Source organism: Furipterus horrens, unplaced genomic scaffold (assembly GCF_987537825.1).
Source record: "Furipterus horrens unplaced genomic scaffold, mFurHor1.1.pri manual_scaffold_13, whole genome shotgun sequence".
NCBI classification, from domain to species: Eukaryota; Metazoa; Chordata; class Mammalia; order Chiroptera; family Furipteridae; genus Furipterus; species Furipterus horrens.
In genome coordinates this window covers 40,831,645-40,849,276 of record NW_028327183.1, presented here as the reverse complement: position 1 = coordinate 40,849,276, position 17,632 = coordinate 40,831,645, and the positions used below count along the sequence as shown (strand labels likewise).

General features: G+C 54.7%; 1 protein-coding gene across 2 annotated transcripts; it reads right to left on the bottom strand.

The window, feature by feature from the left end:
- Nucleotides 1-7,614: 7,614 nt before the first annotated feature.
- On the bottom strand, nt 7,615-16,945 carry EGLN2 (egl-9 family hypoxia inducible factor 2). 2 transcript variants are annotated; one of them, XM_090259667.1, is made up of 6 exons: nt 16,866-16,945; nt 14,743-15,818; nt 9,285-9,404; nt 8,780-8,916; nt 8,520-8,587; nt 7,615-8,246 (listed from the first exon to the last, which is right to left on the bottom strand). In XM_090259667.1, the coding sequence occupies exons 2-6, from the start codon at nt 15,577-15,579 to the stop codon at nt 8,191-8,193; spliced, it is 1,218 nt and encodes a 405-aa protein (XP_090115793.1). In that variant the 5' UTR covers nt 15,580-15,818; nt 16,866-16,945; the 3' UTR covers nt 7,615-8,190. The 2 variants fall into 2 exon arrangements, with proteins under 2 accessions (XP_090115793.1, XP_090115794.1); XM_090259668.1 differs by lacking the exon at nt 9,285-9,404.
- Nucleotides 16,946-17,632: the final 687 nt, after the last annotated feature.

Genomic DNA, 17,632 nt, shown 5'->3' with positions numbered 1-17,632 from the left:
GGTGCATACCTTGTTTTACCCACAGCATTCACTTTTATATCATTTCCTAGTAAACTATAATAGATTGAAACATGTCGGGGTGGAATAAAGGAAGGAACACGGGTCCCTACTATCAGGCTGTTTTTGCTCGGAGAAATCACCCAGAGAACAGGCTAAAATTTTACAGCAGGTTTGTCAAAAAAAAAAAAAAAAAAAAAAAGGCAGGAAAAACAAATAGAGACTAGAGAAAAACTCCCAATTCGACTTCATGGCCCAAGGAAGAAAGAAAAAAAAGGGAATAAGGACAAAAAGTAAGAAAAAAGAAAAAAGAAAAGCAGAAGAGAGAAAAGGTGAAGCTCTTCGGCCATCCCGAAGACCCATAGGAATCCATTGCCTCTTTGTGTGGAGGTGCCAACGCCACACTTTTCCAAACATACATTTTGGTTAGGGTGAATTTACCCATCAACACGTTCAACAGGTTATTTGCATCTCCCAGTCAATATGTTGTACTAGGTCCATCAACATTTCTTCTGGGAAAGAGCGAAGTCCATTTTTATTTCTAATGGGAGAAGCTGGAACCAGGTTAATTTGCATATGTCAAAAGTCCCGGAGAGCAGTCCAGCCGCCTCCATGTTTTGACAGTGAAAGAATGGGAAGTGTAGGCTGCACAGATGCCCCAAAGGAACTGGGCTGGAGGAAGGAGCCTTTGGGACAAGATGAGCCGCAGGGCGCAGAGCTTGCACAGCCGCAGTAGAATCCGCACTCCCTCCCACCAGTCGGGCCAACCGGACCACCATGTTCTGACACCTAGGATAGAGAGAAGAGAGGTCTGACTGCAGCGAAAAAAGACACCCAACTATGACTAGAAATTGAGGAGGCTAGAAATTGGAAGAAAATGTTCCTGGAGATAGGCTGGAATATAGAGGCTGTGAGGGCCTGAAGACAGAGGCAGAGAAACCAAGGCAGAAAAAAGGACAGCACCCAGGATGATGCTGAATGGGTCTGCAAGAGATGCAGGGCGCTGGACAAAGATGGAATGTAAGAGGGGGAAAGTAAGAGGTAGGGAGATGCAACAGAGACTGAGAAATAAGGAGTACTAACACAGTGCTTCCCAATCTCACACTGTTTTAAACCCCTCATTTAAGTCTCCCTATGAGGCAAAGCAACAGCATTATACATTTTTACAGATGAGCAAACTGAGGCTCGGAGAGGTGAAGTGACTTGCCCAAGATGAGACAGCCAGAAACAGGCAGAGCTGGGACTGGAACGCAGACCATCTGGCTCCAACACGCTCCTCTCAGTCTCACAAAGCAGAAACACGGAGGAAAGCACAGAGATACACAGGCTAAGAAATGGGGAGGCAAAGAGGACAGAAGGCAGAGACAAGGAAAGAAACAAATGACCAGAGAAAGATGGAAGGGCAATGAATGTAGAAGTGAGGCATCAGAAGACTGAAACTGTCCCCCACTTCTCACCCCACTCCTTAGATTATCTTTTGTCTGGCAATGCCTCCCTTTGGGGTTGGGTAGAAGACCCAGTCCTGGACCTTCCCACCTGGGACTGGACTTGACACCCTGACATCCTGCTGACAGTATATTTTCTCAGTGGGCTTTACTGAGCCAGAGTCAGGTGGAGCAGCCATGGGCAGAGGAGGCCTGAGAGCCCCCCCACCCCCACCCCCACCCCAGGAACAGGGTCTCACCTGTCCAGGAGCTGGGACATGCTCTTCCAAACACCGGGCCAGCTAGGGGAGTCAGAGAGGTGGTCCCCACATGGGGCATCCTCTCCTTAACCCCATGCTGTTCCCACCACAGGCCAACCACAGAGTCTCCCTAGGGCTCCGCCATGGGAAGGAAAAAGGGAGAGACTCAGAGTTCCTGAGAAAGATGGAGAGATGGCAAAGAGAAACACATGGAGATAGCAAGACAGAGACAGAGAGAGGTGGAGAAAGTCAGGAAGAGACTGCGAGATATACAGAGACAGCAGAAAGGGGTCCTGAGAACCAAAGATAGGGAGTGAGACAGAGAAAGACAGAGGAGGAGAAAGAGAAGCACTGAGAGAAAGGGAGAGACAGAGATGTGCAGAGAGAACAAAGACAAAGAGATTCTATAATAAAACAGAGAGAAATCAAGAGGGAGCAGAGATGAAGAGACACGGGTCTGAGAGGGGGGAAAAGGGAAATGGAGAGACAGAGACAAGCAGGAAGAGAGACAGTCACAGGCTTAAGCAAAAGACAGAGACTGAGAGAAACAGAGTCTGAGTTAGAGACAGAGAAAGAAATCGGGGTGACCAAAGTCATGCATTCATTCAACAACAAACATTCACTGGGTGCCCACTGGGTGCTGAGCACTAATTTAGGTGCAGAGGATATAGATGTGAACAAGACAAAATGCCTGCTCTTGAAGACACCCTCATAAAGAGGATTCATTAGAGCCTGGCAGAGTGGGATGGGGTGGGGATGAGGAGTGCATGCTTGCTGTGCCCCACTGCACCCCTACTGTCTGTGGAGTCAGCACCCTGCCCCACAACCCCTCCCAGTCACCAGGTTCCTAGACAGAGAAAAGTTGACAGGTAGGAAGACCTGCAACAGAGACAAACACAGAGGCAGGGAGACATGGAAGCATAGACTGGAAGATTAAGGTAAAGACAAATTAGGAGAGATACAGAGAGATAAAAACATATTGAAAAGAGAGAGAGCAAGAGATAGAAAACAGATATGAAGAGAGGCAGACAGTGAGAGTAAAACAGAGATGGACAGAGAAAGAGAGAGATGAACAGAAACAGAGAAACTCCAAGAAGGAAAGGGAAGACGACATTGAGAGACGAAACAAGAATCACTAAAGAGAGTGAGGGACACTGAGAGGTACTCCCAGGGACAAGCCCAGTCCTAGACTCTGCATAGCCCCCTACCCTCTCCCCAGGTCTGGGCCCTGTGCCAAGCACCTGGCAGAAGGCTGCATCTGGCAAGGCAGGAGCAGACAGGTGGTTGGGCCGCATTCTGGAACAGTCTGTTCCAAATGCTGACTCAGCCACATCCCTACCACTGGGCCATCCAGGCCTGGGTTTGCCCTTTCCAGCCCTACCCCACCCCCAGAGTCAGTGGGAATGATGCGTAAGTTTGTCTGCCATCATGGCCTGGCCTTAGAGTGGGGGTGCTCACTGAGGAGCTTGGGGGACTGGCAACCAGGGAGTGGAACAGCATGGGCTTAGGACATTTGGGAGCACCTGGGAACCAGAGCATTGGGAATAAAGATGGTGGGAGCTCAGGGCAGGGCATAACTATGGGGATACAAGGAGCCAACATGTGGGAAAGGCACCCAGGGCAAACTATGGGATACAAGGGGCCAGCCAACATGTGGGATGGCACAGGAGTCATAGGGTAGGCACAGAGTGTCAGGCTGATGGGCACCAGGAGGCTAGGAAACTCTGTGAGCATCTGGGACACAGGTACAGCAATACAGGGCTCTAAGAATAGTGAGCATGGAAGTGATAAGGACTTAGGTGTGAGTCCCTGGGAATCACAGTCACAAGCCACAGGGGTGTCAGGCTAATGGCACATCACCAGGGGCATTTTTTTTATAAGTGTATTTAGGACTCAGGAATGTATTTAGGAATCTGAAGTATAGTCATGCACTTAACAACAGGATAACGTTCTGGGAAACGCGACACTTGGCAATTCTGTTGTTGTGAGAACAGCATATTACAACCTACTACACGCCTAGGCTCTATGGTCTAGCCTATTGCCCCTAGCCTATACAGCATGTAACTGTAAAAAACAACACGAGATTAAATCAAGAACAACAGAAAATGATGTATGCAGCTGCTGCCAGTGTAACACAGCACACTGTTTTACAGAAAATGTTTTTATATAAGTAGAAAGCATGCACTCTAAAAATAATGATTTTTAAAAGTGTAGTAAATACATAGATCACTAACATGGTCATTTATTACCATCAAGTATTATGTACGTACTTGCATGTGCTATTCTTTCATACAACTGGCAGCACAGTAGGTCTGTTTATACCAACATGGACACAAACACATAAGCAATGGGTTTGTGCTATGACCTTATTTTTACCACTGGCAATAGGAATTTTCCAGCTCCATTTTAATTTTGTGGGACCATGGTTGTATATGTGGTCTGTCATCGACCTAAATGTCACTATTGGGTACATGACTGTACAGGGTACATTTTTCAGGAGTCATGGATCCAGAGAAATTCAAGAATTCACTACTACAGGCCAAATAAGATGGACCCAAGGTGCTAGGGGTTCAGGAAGGTGCACCTGTTGGCCAAGTGTAATGACACAGAAATGCTGGTGCATGAAAGCCGTCAAACGGGCAGGCTGAGGCTGGTACAAAAAGTCCAGGCGTATCCAGGCAGAGCAGCGCTAGGGCTGGGGGGCAGGTGACCTTGGGTTGGTAAATCTCGGGAGAGGCCACAGATGGCGAACCCTTCCACTATGGTCCCCCCTCCAACACCCCAAGGGTATCAAGTAGAGGCAAAGAGGTGCAGGCATCGAAAATCGAGGGCATGATGACCACGAGAATCTCAGGGCACACGAGGCTGAAGTGCGGCCACTCAGGCACACAGGGCCCTATCCCCACCCCACACTCCACCCCGCGCTGGGGAACTTGCTGCAGCTGGAGCCTGGATCGCGCACTCGTGGAGGTAGTCCTGACAGTGGGTGGGGGGTCCAGAATTCTGGATTCGTGGAGGTGGGGCTGGGGTCTGGAACCCCCGGTTCTCTGAATGAAGAGAACTGAGAGCCCGACGAGTCCTGAGGAAGGTTGAGGGGCCTGGAGTCCTGCGTTCCGGGAAAGGATACTGGGTGGGGTGGGAAGCTGGGGGCCTGGACTTCTGGTTGTTTGGGGAGAGGAGGGGGTAGGATGGAGAGTGTGGGTGCCGGGGAGTCAGATCTCGAGGCACAGTGTAGGCCTGAGTTCCTGGTGAAAGGCGGAGTCGCACTGCCCTATCCCCAGCCTCCGTTTGTGTCCTGAGGGAGGAGGAGCCTGGGGTGGGCAGTCTGGTGCGGGAGAGGGCAGCAAGAGGGCGTGTTCTTCTGATTCAAGGCTGGGATGGGGAATACTGAGACCCCAGATGCCTAGAGCTGTGGGTGCAGGGGGCTGGGGACCTGGATTTTTAGATCTTGAGGGAAGAAGAAAGAGGGAGCCTGCACTCCTGGGTCTGAGGCAGGAAGCTGGCGATACGAACTCCAGAACCTGGAATAAGGGGCTGAGATGGAAACTCCTGGTCTGAAGGCGGAAGGAGCTGTGAGCGGGGCTCTGGGGTCTCGGTGGAGGAGGGTGTCGGGGGCTCAGACTCTGCTCTGGCCGCTGGGCCCCGCTGATCAGTGCGGTTGAGCCAGCGCCCTGCACTGCGTGTGCGGCTCCGCAGCACCGTGGACGCATTAGCCCGCATGCGGGTACCTCCTACGGTCGCTGGGTAACGGCAGCCTTTTGAGCGCTTCACACGCGGAAGCGGCGATCCCCGGAGGTGGAAGAGCAGGTCTGGGCATCCGGTCAGGGCGATAAAGGGCCAGAGCCGGGCCAGGAAAATAGGGCGTGGCCTAACAGGGAATCAAAGCTAAGGAGCGCAGATGTTGAGGAAAGGGTAGGACGAAGCTAAAGTGTAGGGTCAACCGGGGTTGGTTCCTCGTGCAGCAATAGAAGAGCCAAAGTTAAGCAAGCTCTGGTCAGGGATCCAGACCAGGAGAGGGCTGGGATGGCAACCAAGAGGTCTGGAAAAGAAGCTGAGCAAACGGCTTGCAAGGGAGTTGGGTAGGCGGTTGGACGACTGCCAGGAAAGGCGCGGCCAGCTCATGACCGCCCCCTCCTCTGCCCTAGTCCCAGGCGTCCTGTTTTCCAACCGGCCTGCCCGGCGGAAGCTGAACAACTTTGCACTTGGAACACTTACGGAGTTCGGGTTGGGTGCGCGGACGCTGCAGGATCGCGTCCTGGAGGCGGCGGCTTGTCTGGCGCATCTCAAGCCACCATTGGTGGGGCCTGTTCGGAGAGGAGAGGGACACGGTGTGGGTGTGGCCTACAGACCGAAGGGGCCGCAGGAAGCCCTTTGAGTGGAATGAAGTGGAAGTCCAAGAGCCAGCTCGAGGCCGAGTCACAGCGTTATGACCTGGTTGTGTTCCCATTTCCAGAAGCCCCGTTCGACCCTTGGCGGCTACTATTAATAAATAATGCTGCATCTGATATCCGTCCCGTGGTCTTCGGGAACCGCTATGGCTACAAGGACCCAGAGTTCCTGAGGCTTCTGGACCTCTTCAACAACTTCCGCATCATGAGCTCTAGATGGGGCGGGCCCCAATACCTCCTCATGAGCCTAAACTATGTCAAATTCCAAGTACATAGATAGACCTACCTAGAGGGGATCATTAGGATGGAATTTAGAATGTTGGAGTGGGAGAGTTCTAGGACATAACATCAAGGTCCTATTGAGATCCTGTCCCCCATATGTAACATTGTCCCTTCTCCTGAACCGGCTCCAGGGCCGAACCACCGGAACTTCAGAGCTTCGGATCTTCATCTCTGAGCAAATCCAGCGGCACCAGGAGACGCAGCAGCCTGGGGAGCCCTGTGATTTCATTGATTGCTTCCTAGACCAAATGGGTAAGGTGCAGGCCCCCACTGTCCTAAGCTATCCATGCCGCCCATAAGGGGGCACCTGGCACTCTGCAGCACCCCTCTCCTCTGTCGGCAGGAAGAGTCACTTCCAAAAGGAAACTTTGGTGATGATCACATATAACCATTCCTCCCGCAGCACGGAGACCACGACCACCACCCTCATTCTCCACGAATTCCCAGGGGTGGCATGTCTACTAGCAGGAGAGCCTAAATTGAGGAGGCTAGGATTTGGGGATGGCTGGGGGTGGGGTGTGCTTCACCAAAGTGCTGCCCCTGGGACTGCCACATGCCTTCACCTGTGCTGCCCACTTTCTGCCCAAAATACCCACCGAGTCTGAGGATTGTGTGCAAGGCGGGGAGCACCTGTTAACCAGGATCTGCAGGCATCAGCGTGTGTGCAGCCCTGAGAGCAAAAAATAAGGCCCCACCTTCCCACCTTTCAAAACGGAGTCTTAGATGGATGAATGGCAGTCTTGCAAAGTTGGTGGTAACACTTGTGCATCCCCCTAGGGCACCTTCATGATTTTTCTGCTTGTGTCTGCACATTCCTATTCAAGGATCCATACAGCTTCAACCCCAACTTTCTGAAGGGCCAGTTCCTTCACGCCCTTTGCCCCAGGTCAGGGCCAGGCAGGGAGGGGGCCAGCTTGGGCAGGCCCCAGGGTACAAGGGGTTCTCACCCTGAATCTGTGTCCCCAGGAAAGTGGATGTGCTTAGATACAGGCCTGGCCCGACCGGAGATCTTCTTTACCACCACCCTGCAGTGGTCCTACCTGCTTCTTGTGGGGAGCCCTGCCAACACAGACCTCACCCCACAGTGCACCAGCCTGGGCAAGGTCCCCTCAGCTTTCCAACTCTGCCTGGTGGCCCACTGAGGTTAGGCTAGACCACCCTCTGCTGATTCTCAGCCCTCCTTACCCGCTTTGTTTAATAGAGACCCTGAATTGCAGATGGAGGAATCTCCTTGCCAAGAAGAGGGAGAGGGGGAGTCAGATGTGTGCAGCTCTGAGGTAAACTTATTTATTTCTTGGCTGACAGGACATTCACACCCATGCTCCTCCCAGCACCTATTATCCTGCCCAAGCAGCGGCAGCCTAGTCATAAGGGTGCCATGGCCAAGGGGTTGGGAGTCACTTCACATTCCAGGCTGGAGGAGTGGGGGTCTTAGGGATACTATCCCCCACAAACCTTTGTCAGCAAGAGGCCGTGACTCACCTCAACCCCAAATCTTGCATTCTGGTGGGAGGTGGCAATGCCCCCTTCCAGCTCTCCACACCTGAGAGGGGCATGACCAGACAGGGCAGGACACAGACCCCCAGCTCCAGTAATGGTAGCCCCCAGGTCACAACCCCAGCTCCAGTAACAGGGCAGCACAGGTCTCTCCTCCTCCTTGGTTCTCAGCGACTGAGGGAACCCTCCGCACCAGGCAGGACAGAGGCAAAGTTGGAAGCAGCAGCGGTGGCAGGGAAGGAGCGGGCACCAAGACTGGTGGGCTGGTGGCCGGGCAGCACCGGCCCAGGGCTCTCCCGAAGTCAGGGCAAGCTTTCTGTCCATGCAGCTCTGCAGTAGCCACTAGGTGGGCGTAGTTGGCTGAGATACAGGTACTTGGACACCTTTCTGTCCTGATGCTGGTGGGAGGGAGGGGAACAGGAGATAGTGAGTCATCTGGGAAGGGACAAAGAGGCCACAGAAGAGCTGGGAAGGTCAGAGAGGACCAGAAGAGATGGAACTCATGCTGGGGGTACCAGGAGAGTAGCTGTCTAGGGAAGGTAGCAGAGGTGAGGAAAAATGCGGCAGAATTTAGTAAAAGATTGATGAGGTGAAGGAGGGAGCCTGAGGCCTAGTGAGGTCATGGAATAGGAAGGACTTGAGGGAAGGGATGCCATTTGGGAAGCAGGTACCTAGCTGATACTTGTCTTTGGCTGCTGCTCGCTCCTTGGCATCAAAATACCAGACAGTGATGGCGTACCTGGGAACCAGAGCAGTGTGGGAGGGTAGTTAGAGATCACTTTTCTTCAACTCCAGCCACCATACCCACAGTGACAGTAGAGTCCACCATCTGAGCCTAGTTCTGTTCCCAAATAGGCCCCTCTCAGTACTTCATCACATCCTAGTCTTTCATGGGGAGCACCTGGGCATATCCCAGAAGTATGGGTCATACCTGGTGGCATAGGCTGGTTTCACCTCATGAGGGTTCCGCCGGTCAGACCAGAAAATGAGGAGCCGGTCAAAGAGGGGCTCAATGTTGGCTACCACGGGCCGGCCCTCAGGGAAGATCTGCAGTAAGCCACCATGCACCTGAGGGCAGAACAGAGGATGAGGCAGGAGGCTGGCACTCCCTGCCCCCTGGGAGCCCACCAAAGGCATAGCAGTAACACAGATCACTCTCTCCCACCAATCAGTCTCTTAAAAACGAATGACAACCCAGAGTCTGTATTCCCATGGAGAAGAACAAGAAGCTACTAAAGAAGATAGGAAATGGAGGGGAGGGTTCATTAGGCCAGGGGCTGCAGACTGCACCATTCCCCACGAAGAGCCAGGGGCCAGATTGCCCCACCCCATTGTGGGTTGAGAAGAAGAACCAGAGAAGGTTAGAAGCTGAGCTGGAAGTGGAAAACAAAGTGGATGCACGACACCCCACCTCCATGCCCACCACCACACCCTACCTTGATGTCCCAGTTCTGATTCAGGTAATAGATACATGTGATGCAGCGCCCATCACCGTGGGGATTGTCAACGTGCCTCACGTACCCCAGCCCGTTGCCTGGGTAACACGCCACCATGGCCTGGCAGAGACAGATGGAAGTGGTTTACTGGAGCTAGGCAGGGACATTTGGGGAAGCAGCCATTACCTCCGCCTTCCCAACCCTCCCTACCCCTCATCTCTGACTCCTCAGGTGTCCTGGGCTCCAGCCCCGAAACTTTCACCTTTTTTAGCCAAACCTCCATCCACCAGAAACCTCAGCTCCAGGGCGCCAACAGCCCACTCCCTCCCCCAACCCAACACACACACAGATACCAGTCCTCAGGGAAGGAGCTCAATGAGGATCTGAGGGTTTCATTTTTTAAAGATAACCTGACCCCACCTCAGACACTTCAGCAGAAAACCAGTGTAAAGGTTTCTGGTGTGTAGCGATGTAGCCTCACAGACCTACACCAGGGGTTCTCACCCTTGGCTGCAGAGTGAACCACCTGGTACACTGATGTCCAGGCTCACCTTAGAGGTTTTCATGTACTTGGTCTATGGTGGAGCCTGCAATTTTTTTTTAGTCCTCACCCACGGATATGTTTTATTGATTTTAGAGAGAGAGGGAGTGAGAGAGAAATATCAATGCAAGAGAGAAACATCCTGTTGGTGGCCAGACCGAGAAGCAAACCTGCAATGTAGGCATGTGCCCTGACCGGGGATCAAACTTTTTGGTGTACGGGACTATGCCCCAATCAACTGAGCCACCCAGCCAGGGCTGGAGCTTGGAATTTTTTTTTTTTTTAATCTTCACCTAAGGACATGCTTATTGATTTTAGAGGGAAACAATGGTTGCCTCTCGTATGTGCCCCAATCAGGGACCAAATCCACAACCTAGGCATGTGCCCCGACCAGGAATCAAGCCCGCAACCTTTCAGTTTACGGGAGGATGCCCATCCGAGCCATACCAGCCAGGGCTGGAGCCTGGAATCTTTTAAGATCCCCAAGGTAATCCTCATGCACAGCAATGTTGAGAATTGCTGCCCCTAACCACAAAGAATCCCTGCTAACTAAATTATGTCTCCTACACATTTGAATAAGTGCCAAGACCTACAATGTAACTAGAACCTGAGATCTAATCCCAACTCCAAGGATAACTTGCTGGGTAGCCCTGGACAGTCCCATCACCTGAGTAGTCCTCACTGCCTAGTCTATAAAATGGGATTAATAATACCTGCTGTGTTTACGGCAGTTGCATTAACCCCTCTGAGAACCTAACTTTTAAAGTCCCTGGCAACACAGATCTAACAGGACTCATTCAAGGTCTTGGCTTCTGTGTGCACAGGTCTAGCCACTAGGCTCTTGCCTCCTCTCCCTGACGGCCGCCACTGCCTGGCCAGCTCTGACCACACTGAGGCCTGGGCCTAGCCACTCAGGGTCTGCTCTCTCATCAAGAACCTGATAAAAAGGTAGAGGTGGTGTGAGGAAAGGGACCCAGGTGTCCCCACAGACCTAACACCCAGGTTCATTGCAGAGCTGCCACAGGAGTACAATATCAGGGGGAGGGGGGGAGCGACTTAACTTCCTGACTCTGGTTCCTGACCCATGACATGGAGCCAACAGCTACTTCGCAGGTTGTTGTGGGAACTAAACAAGATATAAATGGGAAGGCACCCAGCATGGTGCCTGACACATGATGGAGACCCAAATCACAGGCTGAAATCACTTTTTTTTTTTAAGTCCCAGTCCTACCCTCTGCCCAAAGCCACTGAAAAAGCTGGATGCGGCAAATAAGGGAACACTTATATGAAGACCCTCCAGCTCCTACCCAGCTGGGGACCATCTGTCTTGACACCTGGACCCACACAGAAGCCAGGCTACTGTTCCCCACTAACATTCAGCTATACCTACAGGCCACAGCCCAGCAAGATATCCGTGAGATAAACATTACTGATCCAAAAGATCAGTGTCCGATGCCAAAATAGCTTGCCAAGCACCCCGTGGCAAGTCAGGTGGACTCATCCCAACACATCACTCCCAGGGCTCACCCCAGCACGATGTAAGCCATTCTGCATTAAACATGTGCAGCTGATCCACCACAGCACCCGCCCCAGGCAAGAGGCCAGGAGAGCTGCCACTGGGTAAGGCCACCCAGCAGTGGGGAGTGCTCTTCTCCCTGGCGGCACTAGGGCACAGGCAGTGGGCAGCCCCCACACCCCCAGGTTCGGAAGCAGCACCTTCTTTGCGCTGTCCATTCCCTGCACGTGGGTCAGCTCTCTGAGCAAGCACCTCACGGGGAGGAAAAAACATGCAGCGGCCCAGGTGGCCTGGAATCAGTGAGTCACTGATTAGGGACAGGCAAGGCCTCCCCAGTTAGAATGCAAGCAGAGACTTTGCTGCCTGGGCGTGAGGAGGGGGTGGGGAGAAGGGTCCAGGGCTGCAACCCCTTCCCCCACTATCCATGCCCACACACAGCAGCCAGAGACCTTTTCTCCAGCAATTCGCTGTTCAAATCCCTTCAAATACCCACTGCATCTCAAAAAAACACAAAATACAAACTCCTGACCATAGCCTCAAGGTCACCAACTTCATCCCCCATCCCCGTTACTCTGCTCCGGCCTCTGGGGCCTCATGACTGTTCTCTTCCCAAGGCCTCTGCACCTGACTAGAACTCTCTTCCCGACTTTTGTTACTCACATCTCAGGTCAAGGGGCACCTTGAGTACTCTAGCTGAAGGCACCTGGGCTGCTTTTCCACTCTACCCGTCAGTGTGAAATCAACGCAGGTACCTGCTTATCTAGTACTGGCCCAACAGCAGCCCCGTGGAAGCCCCTGGGGCCAGGCCTGTCTCCCCAGCGCCCAGGAGACAGCTGCTGACTAACAGTACTCCTCTGGGCCTCAGGGCCTCCGGGCCTCCACTCCACCCTGCCCTGTGCACCCTCACACAGGGTCGCCCACCATGCATCAGGGATACCTTCTGGAGTCCGGCAGAGAACAGGACTTGTACATGAAAGCTGGGCACAGTAACAGCCCCTTTAAGGCCCCACCCTTCCCCCCACATACACACACCATGGGGAGTGGAGAGTGGAAGCATACTCTGGCCCCAGAGAAGCTTCTGCTTCCTTCCCTACAAGGGAAAGAGACAAGAGAAGCGACAATGGAAACTTGTTCCTCACCCTTCCACCTCAGAGAAGGGACGGCTGGGATCAGAGCCAGGAAACTGAAGAGTTAAAGGCTATCGGTGACAATGTGGCCAAAGCCCCACCACACAGACACATATCTGAAGCTGGAGACTGAGCAAATGACAGCACGCCCCATCCCCAAGCTGCTCTTAAAGGGGCAAACCAAGGCCACCAGGCTCTCTGAGGTCCCCTATGGTAGTCCCTGAGGCCAGTAGAGGTCAACTCTCTTCCACCTGCAGGCCAACTGAGCAGAGGGGCCAGGGAGGAAAAGGAACTCAAGCGAACTGGCTGCTGCTGGCCCTAGTCATAGAGCTGATCGGTGTACTCCCCAACACTGTGCTCACTCACCCCAGCACCCCACACTGTCTTACAGCGGAGCCTGGGGAGGGAGCCCAGATGTTGCCCTTTGAAGGTGGGGAAGCCTCAAGTTGCTGTCTCATTGGGGCAGGGGAGGGTCTGAGAGGAACTCTGGTGATTGGGCTGGCTCCTCCCCTCCCTTCTCAGTCCAGCCTGGCTTACCTCCCAGGGCAACAGAGGTCATCTAGGGCTAAAAGAGTCCCCCCCACCCCCACCCCCCAAATCCTAGCCAGGGCCCTGTCCTCAACCACTTCAAGGCACCAAGGGGGTTGCGATCTGCTCCTTCTACCCTCAGCTTTCCACCTAAAATGCCACAGACTAGCTGGGGACTTAACCTGGATTTCCTATCCTAAAGTGAGCAAAACCTCAGAGAAGTGTCCTGCCCTAGGCCATTCAGCCTTGAGGTCTACCCTCAACCTCACTCCTGCAAGGATGGGGGATCCTGGGGTGAAGCTGCTGAGCACCCCGTGTCCCGGTAAACTCCCACTAATCTCTCCTGCCTGCACAGGCGAGCCCAGGGAGGGATCACCTCTGGCTCTCCAGCTATCAAGTAACAGCAGGGAGAGGGAAGTAGGACAAGTTCCAGCTGGGGTGGGGAGGATACTGGCCTCGGCCCCAGGGGAGCCCTGGTCCCCAAGCCAGCTCCAGCCGGAGAGGGATGCTGCACAGAGGCAGAACCCGAGATGGGATCTGAGAATGGTGGGAGGGGACACTGGGAGCACAACCTCAAGACTGAAGGGCAGAACACAGCCAGCGCCATCAGCCAGGCATCACTGGTGTGCAGTGGGCACTCACTAGAGAGCCTTTTCCAAATGACGCCAAGCCTTGGACTCAAGGCCAGGGCCCTCATACCCCTCCATGAAGAGAGATATCATGTCAGCAGGCCAGAAAGGCCCTATGGACCACTGTCCTGTGCAGAGCTCCTGGCCCAGGTTCTTGAATGAGCAGAGCGGCTGGAGGCCCAGGAGACCCGTACAAACTGCCATAAACTCCTATCAAATCAGCATTTTTCTTAGGAGAATAAGGTAAAATGGCAGATTTTCAGAAAAGCCCAGGGCCTTTAAAAAAATTAGTAACTACTACTTTAATGAAAAAGGAACCAAGATGAGACACAAAGGCAGGGAGTCAAGGAACAGACTAAGAGCCGGACAGAAAGGATGGAAAACAGACTATGATGGGGAGGAATTCGAAAGATGGGGACAGGACTTCCATCCCAGTCAGTAGACAGCCACCTAGTGCCACCCCCAGGAAGCTGTCCTTGATGCAAATACCACAGTATGACACACAGCACAATGCAGTCCAGCACCAGGAGCAGCGGGCAGCACCTCCTCCCTCAGCCTGGCACTGGCCTCACTACGGAGACCATCCCCCTCCACCTCCTGGTTCTGCCTGGGTGACAACGGACAGACCAGAAACAGGTGGGAGGCAGGATGGACTAGACAGACAAGCTAGCAGACAGGGATGGATGGAAGGATGGGAAAACAGGAAGGATGAAGACAGGGACAGAGGCAGAAACACGTGCCAGTCTACATGGACCGTTCTTGGTCTTGGGCCCATGAACAGACACCACGAGGCTGTGAACCCCAACAATGCCCATGTAGAGGTGTGGGGCTATGAATGCCAGCACCTCTCCTCAGGTTCCTCAAGAGGATCTCTGGCAAGGTCAAGCAGCACTGTGGCTACAGGCTATACCCCCAGTTTACAGGTGCACAAACTATGGCTGACAGAAAGAAAACACACAGACCCCCAGAGTCCCCACAGGGACTAAGCACCCAAAGAGAATTTGAACACTCCCTCCACTGGAGCTGCCTAAACCCTTCTGTGACCCCAGAAGCATCCCCAAACCCACTGGTGCTCAGAGCACGAGGCATCCGACGAATGTATGCCGGGCAGCCTTACCTTGGTGCGCCCATTGATGATGTAGCTGCCCAGCCGCCCAGCGCAGTGCCGGATCACAGTGTCCACGTGGGCCATGAGGGCCCCAATGCTTCGGCAGCCCGGCTCACGACCTTCCACCCAGGCAATCTGGTCCCCACGGATGCTGCGTGGCGGGATAGCCCGCTGGCTCACTAGCTGCCCATCACGCAGGCGCCCGCCCCGTTTCAGGGCCTCTACCTCGGCCAACACACGGCCACCCAGTGCCGCCCCCAGGAAGCTGTCCTTGACACAGATGCCATAGTACCGCATGCAGGGCACGATATAGTCCAGGGCCAGGCGCTCAGGTGCAGCAGGCAGCTCCTCCTCCCTCAGGCCAGCACTGGCCTCACCACGGCCACTGCTGCAGCCCATGTCGCCCTCCCCCTTTTCCTCTGCCTCCTGGTTCTCCTGCCTGGCCCAGGGCCGCTTGCTGGGTGCAGGGGCATCCCCACCATCCTCTGCCCATTTCCGCTTGGGGGCCTCAGGCCGGGCGCCCTGAGCTGCCAGTCGCTGGCACCCCTTGGTGACCAGTGCTGCAGCACCCTCGCTCTGCAGTGGTCGCAGCTCGCCACCATCCTGCCCACCAAAGCCTTCCAGCAGGGGGCTGGCTGTGGTGGAAGTGGCTGTGGCTCTGGGGATCCCACTCCCTGCAGAGGCCTCAGCAGGTGCTCCTGGACGGTGATAGGAGGGTAGCAGGGAACATGGCAGGTACCTCTCCACCCCCATCCTGGGCCGGTCAAGCTGCAAGGTCTCTGATACAGAACTCGACAACTGAGGGAGAGCCTGACTCAGGGGCTGTGGCTGGCACGGCCTGTCCATGGCAGCAGCGTCTTCATCCCCCGGGCATGGAGGGCACGGCCCGGGCCCATGGTGCCACCCTCCTGAGCTGCCTCCTCCTCCTCCACTTGATGCAGCCAAGGGCCAGGGCGGCCGAGCTGGGTGTGGGGCAGGGTGAGGCAGGGCAGGTGGCAGAGGCTCTTCTTGTGCCCCGGGGGTGCTTGCTGGTCCCCAGGTCCTCTGCTGTCCCTAGGGACTTGGGACGGGACCTGTCAGGGTGCCTGGAGGAAGAGAGAAAAAGGGATGTTCAAGGAGCTAGAGGCAGGCTGGCTGGGGGAAAAGTGTGAGGAGTGGAGGGACAGTAGATAGGCAGACAAATTTGGCTTCAAGACCCTGAAACCTGAGCCAACTTGAGGGGAGACGACCCTGGGAATTATGCGGGAAACTCACTGACAAACAAGAGTCAGTGAGAGGAACAGCTGGAGGAGTAAGGATGACCCAAGACAGAGGGCTGCGGTGGGGGCTGGGGGCGAGATCATCCTCAGGCTGAGACAGACAAACAGAGAGGGGACTGAAGCAGAAAAGCAACGGTGAAGGAGTGGGGACTAGAGACGAACAGCGGTGATCTTCCTGGGGGTTCTGGAGAGACCCAGAGGGGACGTGAGGGTACACAGACAGAGGAAACTGGGGAATCCACAGACAAAGAGAACAGGAGGAGTTGTGGGGCTGGGGTGGGGACAGAAACAGAAAAACAAACTGGAGAAAAGCTGGGAGGGAGGGCCTGAGACAGCTGGACAGGCCGGAGTGGCGGGGTCGACCTTACCCCAACGGGAGGAAGCCGGTTGGGGGCTGACACACACCCAGACGGAAGGGAGGTCCTGAGACAGACAGACGGACGGAAAGGAGTCGCGGGAGGAGGGTGCACAGCGACAGAGAGAAGGGCGGAGAAAGGTTCACGCACTCGGGGACAGGACTGGGAAAAAAAGCGCCCCCTCCCAACTCCCTTTGGCGCGGGCACTAAAGCCCCATCCGGGAGCAACTGGCGATGGAGGCAGGGCCTAGGGACCGCAGGGACCCCTGCCCCTCCCCACCCCCTCCGCCAGGCTCGCGCCCCCCGCAGCCACCCCAACCCTCGCCACAGCCGGCACGCAACGTGTCCGTCGCGTTCTCTCTACCCCCCGCCCCACCCCCAATCCCCCCTCCCCAGGGTCGCCAAACTCCGCTACCGCCGGCCGGGCGCGCGCCCCCGACCGTGCCCGGCACGCGCCGGCGCCCCGACTTGAGCACCCTCTCTGTCCCACTTCCTTCCCTCCCCGAGCTCTCCTCACCGAGTTTTTTCCTCCGACCCCGACGCCGCCGTTTGTGCCAGCCGCCCAGCGCCGCACAGCGCGCCATACCCCGCCCCCACCATCCGCGACGCTCCGCCCCCGCCTCTCCCGGTGGGTACGTGACCGCGCCCGAGCGGAGGACACGGTGCGCAGGCGCGAGTCGCGAGGGGCGGAGCGAGGACGTTCAGAACAGCCACAATCTAAAAAGGGGAGGTGGGCCAGCCGACACGAGGCTCATTTGCATTCTACGCTCTGCCCCTTTGCGCACGAGGGGAGGGACGCAAAAAGGGTTGAATCAGGGGAGTTTCTGTGAACGCTATGCTAACGACGTGGGAGGGACATGCAAATAATATTTACATGACATGCCCATCCCCTCAGAGCCTAGAACACTGCGGAACGAGAACCGAGATCAGGATGTAGCATGCAAATCAAATCATCGATGTAATTTACAGGGACAGCTCCGCCTTCTCACAGCTCAAGAATAGGGATGAGATATTGAGAAATGTCAGCGCAGGTAGTTGGGAAATGTATGTAAATTAACACGTCAATGATAATTTAAACAAGGCCTTTATATAACGGAGGAAAAAAGTGCGGAACGTCCTTGAGGAGAGTGGACTAGATGTGCAGATGTATTGTAACCCACTTTGCCCTTGCCCCCTGGGACAGTTGTGGGAGTCAGAATAAAGCAACCTAGGAAAGCTATGCAGAGGAGATATTTGCATGACAGTCTCGAGTCTTTTAAGTACATTTTTGGCTACTAGGCCTAG

What these genes read in the sequence shown, in the direction of transcription:
- EGLN2 (XM_090259667.1), bottom strand. Translation starts at nt 15,579, where the DNA reads ATGGACAGGCCGTGCCAGCCACAGCCCCTGAGTCAGGCTCTCCCTCAG. An exon ending in ATCAGAACTGGGACATCAAG is followed by an intron (nt 8,917 to 9,284) that starts GTAGGGTGTGGT and finishes TTCTGCCCTCAG; the next exon opens with GTGCATGGTGGCTTACTGCA. An exon ending in AAACCAGCCTATGCCACCAG is followed by an intron (nt 8,588 to 8,779) that starts GTATGACCCATA and finishes TCTGGTTCCCAG; the next exon opens with GTACGCCATCACTGTCTGGT.